This window comes from Etheostoma spectabile, chromosome 9, assembly GCF_008692095.1.
Source record: "Etheostoma spectabile isolate EspeVRDwgs_2016 chromosome 9, UIUC_Espe_1.0, whole genome shotgun sequence".
NCBI classification, from domain to species: Eukaryota; Metazoa; Chordata; class Actinopteri; order Perciformes; family Percidae; genus Etheostoma; species Etheostoma spectabile.
The window spans coordinates 29,927,261-29,933,765 of record NC_045741.1 but is presented as its reverse complement, the minus strand read 5'-3'; the positions used below and the strand labels follow the sequence as shown (position 1 = coordinate 29,933,765).

The following is a 6,505-nucleotide window of genomic DNA, read 5'->3' as shown; positions in this document are numbered from 1 at the left end:
TCGGTGCTGCCTACACCGAGTTATCCTCCTGCTAGGGTTAGCACCCAACAGGCTTAAACAGGGCAAGTTTTACACATGTTTTTAGCCTCTTAACATGTTCAAAATTTCATTAAAAGTGCCTACCCATGTGAAGAGATTCCTTCTGAGGGAATACAGTGAATCTGACTGATGTAGATGTGACAGAAATGCATGAAAGTTGTGTTAATTCTGCTGTGTTTAGTTCCTGTGTTGAGAGCTTAGGGACCGTCTACAAACTACAACACAGAAAAAAGAGAAAAGTAAAATATGTAGGCTTTCAATTTAATGATTAAATAAGGTAGTGTCTACAAACTTACCTCAATTATAACTTGTCTTCTGCTGTCTACTTTAAAAAAAAAAAAGAAGAAGCATATACTTATTTTTGAAAATATGTTTTATCTTTTTTTGGTGTTGTAGTTTGTAGACGGTCCCTAAGCACAGGAACTAAACACAGCTGAATTAGCACAACTTTCATGCTCTTCTTTCAAATCTTCTGCAGTCAGATTCACTGCGTTCACTCGGAAGGAATCACTGCACATGGGTAGGCACTTTTAATGACATTTTGAACATGTTTAGAGGCTAAAAACATGTTTAAAACTTGCCCTGTTTAAGCCTGTTGGGTGCTAATGCTAGCTTGTTTTTCTCTCTACTGACAGAACTCCAAAGTTCCAAACAAAAGAGCTAAGTGTTGGAATCGACCGGAATTCTACATTAAAGACAACAGGGCAGTAAATTGTGTGCCCAATCCTTTAAGAGGATTTTTGCAGGAAGAAATGGTGTCAGGAGAAACCTAATTTTTATATACTTCCATACATAGATGACATTCATGCATCATAAATTCTCTGCTCCAATTAACCCATTATCCTTCAGTCAGTCACAAAATACATGTTTTAACAAAAAGACAGCTTGCCTGCAGAAAATGAGGTGATCTAGTAGAGAATCTTAGTCAATTAGGATTTAAAAGTATAAAAAGGGAGGATTTAAAAGTATATTTGCACAATTATTTAAAAACTGGGAATTGATTAAAATCTTATTTTTTAAACCCATTTTCAATAAATGTCATTTAGCTTTGCACATTTTGTGTGTGTGTGTGTGTGTGTGGTGGTTTAGAGTGTATTTCTTACCCCCAGCAGGTCTCATCAGGCCACTGTCGTGCAGAGGGGGGCTTGGTGGCACGATGGGGGTGTGAGGAGGACAGTGTCTGTCCCTCAGCCTCTCCGTCTCCCTTCTCATCTCCTCCATCCTGCGCTGAAGCCCCTGCAACTCCTGCTCCAGATGCTCTTTCTCCAGCTGAAGCGTTCTCTTCTCCCCCTTGGCCCAGTTCAGCGCCTCTTGGAGCTCAGACTGAGCTCTGGCTGTGGTCCCGGCCCCTTGGGGACCCCCAGTGTCCCCTCCAGTGAGCCGGGCCACCAGCACCTCCAGGAGGCTGAGTCTAGCCTTTAGGTTCTCCACCTCGGGGCCTCCCATCTGCGGGCAGCTAGCCTCGACAGGGCTGGGTACACTGAAGGTGTACTGGCATCGTCCACTCCGGTCGTTCCCCCTCCACAGAGCAGCTCCGTCCTGTGCGTCCCCCCGCAGCAGAAGACCCCACACACACAAGGAGAGTAGGAGGAACATACTGCAGCCGGTCCTTACACACAGACAGATCAGAAGGTTACTTTAAATTCTCTCTCTGAAGAATCGCTTTCTTCTTTCTGTCCAGTCGTCTTTTATTAGGCAGCTCTCAACTGGATTCCTCCTTTAATCATTTACTCATTCCCAAATTCCTGGTGATGAAGTCCTTACTTATTTTGTCTCCCTCTTTTCTCAGGTAGTTCTTCTTCTTATTCTCTGTCTGTCCTCAGTGGACAGGTCGGTAACACTGAGCTCTCCCCAACAGCACACAGATATTTATACAATCTGGACAGGAAGGAAGGAGGGAAAGAGGGCAAGAGAGGAGAGGTGAAAGGGAGGGAGGGGAGAAAGGGAGAACACTGGGTGGGGTGTTAGATGCTAAGGAGGAGGGAGGGAAGAAGAAAAGAGAAAAAAAATAGGATGCTGGTTGTTTTAAGGACAAAAACATCCCATCTTTACACAAATCTGTCTTCTGCAAATGCTGTTTTTAGGTCCAACATGACAGCTCTGTCTTTTAAATTTTGTTTAATTCAATCACTCCAGTGAAATGCTTTCATATTCACGTAATTGTATTCAATGCAATGTCATTCATGTTGTTGAAGATATCTAATCGTTCTGTAGAAACATCGTGTGATGCAGTCCTATGTGTCGAAGGGGATTTGGCTGAGGTTTGGCCCCAGCATGGCGAGAGAGAGCTGGGCCTCATTGGATACAATTACCTCGTGAGGTGCCAGTGTCCCCTTACATATTGGTAGGGGGCCACGACGTGACGCAGGAACCCGGTAAAGGTTGTCGATAGGAAGGGCCACAAGTCACAAGTTGATCAATGACCAGATACCTGACTCTGAACCATGACATACACCGGGTCCCTTCAGCTGAGCTTGGGTTTGCAATGGACATAGGTGGTGTGTTCATGCTGTAAACCTTGCTCACTTCAGTTATTAAATTTAGATTTATTACAACATGAGTGAGCTGCCAAGGACCATTACTCCCCGAGCTCACTTCCTGTCACTGACCGGGGTGGATCTGACGCAGTCTGCCTCTCTCCCTCTCGTCTCTTTGCTTTAACACACTATCACACACACGTTGAACTGCTGCCTGCGAGGCTCACTTCTACGGTCATGTGATACAGAAGACGATCTTGTTTATTTTCAGAGAGGTAGGGTGCAAAAGATTTGAAAGTGAGACATTTGCACAGAGATGCACGCAAGGAGGCAGGTGTGCAGACACACACACACACAAACCTTCCAATCTCCAAAATCCTGGCTTTACAGGTCTCGGCTTACCCTCATATCCTGCCTCTTTGTTTGGGTTCCTACAATCTGTCCTGGCTCCTATCCTACACTTCTTCTTCTCCTCATGTCTCCTTACGTCTATGTATGTTCTTCATCCAGCTCCGCTGACCTCTCAGGCCGACCTGACCCAGATGCCTCACCCCAGGGAGACTCGAGGGCAAAGGGCGCAGAGGGGAAGGATGCACACTCTTTGGAACACACACTTCCTCTTTCCGGTTGATGCCAGCCTCGTCGGCTTCTGCCAGTGCCTGTTTCCAGACAGCAGGTGGTACCTGAGACAGTTGTCTTGATTGATGAGGCAAGCCAATGACATGTTGGACAGATGGATGAATGGGGGAACAGTGTACGGTATGTGTTTTACAGGAAATATCTTAATAGTGAGAAAGTGACGAAAGGGTGGAAGGTGAAACACATGAAACAAAGAAGTGAATAAATCATCAAAGGAGGAGAACAGAGGAGTGAAGAAAGAAACTCCTGGGAAAGTAGGAGTAAAGACGAGGAGTGTTTAAACACATGAACAATGTTTTATTCTGTAAAGTCAGAGTACTGGAACGGGAAAATGTATTCTCTACTCTGTCTCGTTACTGACACATCCTCCTCTTCCTGATCTCGCCACTGGACAGGGTGTGTGTGTGTGACTGACTAATGCTGGTTGGCACATTATCCACTCTTCTCTCTTGTGAATCAAATGTACTGTTATATATGACTCAAATAACCGCTGCTATGCCCGGAATCTGAAGTCATCCAGTGTGAGCCTCTAACGGAGGACCAAAACATCCTCTGCTGCCAGCGTGGGTGTGCATATAGCATAGTAAAGTCCTGGCTAAAAGCTAAATCAAACCTCCAGGCACCCACTTTGTCGGTGTAACCGGGTAAGAGCTGTAAAATGTTACAGCTACAGTCACGACTCTACTACCTTTGATTTAAATGCAATTGAGCAAGACTCAGGGACAATTGAAAGAAAGAAAAGAAACGTTATTCTCATTCGTCCCATGCAATTAGTAGTAGTGAAATTACTGCATTTAACCCTTCCTGAGTATTAACGCTCCTGTTGTCCTCTGGTCATATTTGACCCTTTTAAAAAATGTCTATATTTGAAATATGGGTTTCTTTTTAACCAAATTACCACAAAAAATTGATTGGTCTTTTGTAAATACAATTGATCACTTTCATTCCTCGGATCTTAACTATTAGATTAGATTAGATTATACTTTATTCCTCCCACTGCGGGGAAGTTTCAAAGTTAGTTAGTTTAGTCAAAATAATTCATAATTTCTGCTTTTGTAACTCAAATATTAGGTATAATTCCATATAAATGAGGGTTATTGACCATGAATTCCAAAGAGTACTGTAAAACTAGTGGTAGTAAGGTGGTGTTAGTGAGAACTAAAGTCTGAAAAAGGGACACAAATATCAAATGTTTGACCCGGGAGGACAACACAAGGGTTAAGAGCAGTGTACAGTTATACATAGTGACTATAGGGAGCAACTTGGGGTTCAGTATCCTAATTCGGGTGACTTTGACATGTGGCCAGAGGAGCCTGGGATCGAACCACCATTCTTGTGATTGAGGGGCAACCACTCGTGTGCAGGTTTCTCAGCGCAGCCGCATCAACATGAAAACAAGTGCATGAGATGAAATGTCCTCTCTCTCTTCATCCTAAAAGCTGAAATAAAGGCCGTCAACCCCTGCTGTGTGCGCCAGTAACTAGTGTGAGCTGGAAGACCATCTGCCATAGATCTCATGAAGTAAAAGGAGGTGGGGGGGAGAGATTCAATTCTACCCCCTTAGAAGGGTTAACTAGTGCTGGCTGAGCAAATGGGCAGAGCTGTCAGTGTGTGTTTGTGTCTACTGCCCAGACAGGACATAAGCAGAGGGTCTGTCAGAACAATAAGGCTTTCCCTCCTCCAGTACATCTTTAGTGCCATCTTGGGACTCCACACTGCCAATAAAAGTCACAGAGCAATAAAAAACGTTGGGTAATGAGAGGAGATAAAAGAACGCTCAGGACAAGGATTTCCAAAGAGGTTAAGAGCAGAGGAATGGTATGAAGATTGGTTTTTCGCCTCTTCACATCGTTATCATCTTTTTTCCCATCGACCAATTCAAACTTTTCTGTCTACCCTCTGATTGCTCACTTCATCCTTGCTCTTCTGATTTCCTACTCCCAGGAAGACAGCAAACCAGTTTAAACCAGATGAAACCAGACCAGTGCCCTTTAAAATCACTTTATTTCAGAGCAAAAAGTATCAGTATCACAGTCTTCCAATGCAACATTAGAGTATTGTAAATCATTACAGAATTCCTATTTACAGCTAAAATAAATTACATGACAAATCAAAAAATGACAATGTACAGTTAATTGTTTTACAGCTTAACTTTTTTTTACTTGCATCACTTCAATGACCCCTGTTTTAAAGTAATGTAACAGTACAGAGAGAGAAACTGTTCCTTCTGTGGCGACGGGAATACCAGCATCCAAACACGCATCACACTGAGCGACCAGCAGAAAGAAGAACTTGCGAAAAAAAAGACAGAAGCAGCATTAAAACCAAACCGAACCACCAGACGAGTGAGAGACAGTTTAGTGCCACTCGCGGGAAAGTAGGACAGCGCTGACTAAGAGCAACCCAGGAGGAAGGTGAGAGGCCGAGGAGACATTCATAACCTGGAGTTTGGCGTGGTCCTGCTGTACGCTATAACAAGCTATCAAGAGGGAAATGGAAAGCGATGATTTATGGGGGTCGAATAAAACTAGAAAGCCGCATGTTGTCCTTTCTAGGCCCTTTTCCAATCATCTGTACTGATAAGGAAACAATACCTGATAAGTGAAATCCCTTTTCTGTCCGAAAGCCTTTTGGATGATTAAAAGAAGCCAACTTTGACCACGCAGATGAACCTCAGATGTTCCCCCGCATTGTGTGAACAAGGAAATGAAATGTGCTTGTGTTCACAAAATGTTCCCTATAAACTCTTGCTCAGGCGGTGAGAAGACAGCACACGGGGGAATCATGGGTGGACATCTGAGGTTCATTGGCTAAATGTTAAAGCCCCTTTATATGAGGCAGCTGCAGCAGATTCAGACCAGCAAGACTAAGAGAGACAGTTGGAGTGGATTCCCTGCCTTTAGATTATCTATATATATATATATATATATATATGATGTAATATGCAGGACCTGAAGTTTCCTTGTTGTCAAGGCAAAGACAGGGCCCTACATGTGATATGTTATCATGGCATGGAGCACTCCTTCACATTGACTAGAGGGCTGAGAGTCAGCGTTTTCTCCCAAACTGCATTAACATATCCCCACAAGTCTCCTGTATCCCCTTTCTGTAGCTTAGATTCAAAGCAGGGATCAAACCGAGCCTTAGTACTGATCTCGCAGCAGATTTACGTGGAAGTATCAATGATAAGATCTGTACTAAGGGCAAGTTGAGGCCAGATCTCTGAGGATGCACAGGCTGACACTGAGGAGGGTGTGGGAGGCTGGCTGGCGCCCCCTGGCTGGAGTGGAGGACTGTGTGCAAAGGAAAGAGAGAGAGAGAGAGAGAGAGAGAGAGAGAGAGAGAGAAAG

The 6,505-nt window shown here is 44.0% G+C and overlaps 2 protein-coding genes across 3 annotated transcripts in view; both read right to left on the bottom strand.

The window, feature by feature from the left end:
* The window catches only part of myoc (myocilin), a 7,776-nt gene extending 5,887 nt beyond the window's left edge, over nucleotides 1–1,889 (bottom strand). Inside the window, exon 1 of the mRNA XM_032526488.1 lies at nucleotides 1,143–1,889. Within this exon, the coding sequence (XP_032382379.1) occupies nucleotides 1,143–1,635 (493 nt within the window). The 5' untranslated portion in view covers nucleotides 1,636–1,889. The remainder of the gene's footprint in view (nucleotides 1–1,142) is intronic.
* A 3,251-nt stretch (nucleotides 1,890–5,140) lies between these two features.
* Nucleotides 5,141–6,505, bottom strand: part of vamp4 (vesicle-associated membrane protein 4) — a 10,144-nt gene continuing 8,779 nt past the window's right edge. For both annotated transcript variants that reach the window (XM_032526493.1, XM_032526494.1), the window contains one exon: nucleotides 5,141–6,505. This exon is cut by the window's right edge and continues 88 nt beyond it. The gene's annotated coding sequence lies outside the window, so the exon portion shown is untranslated.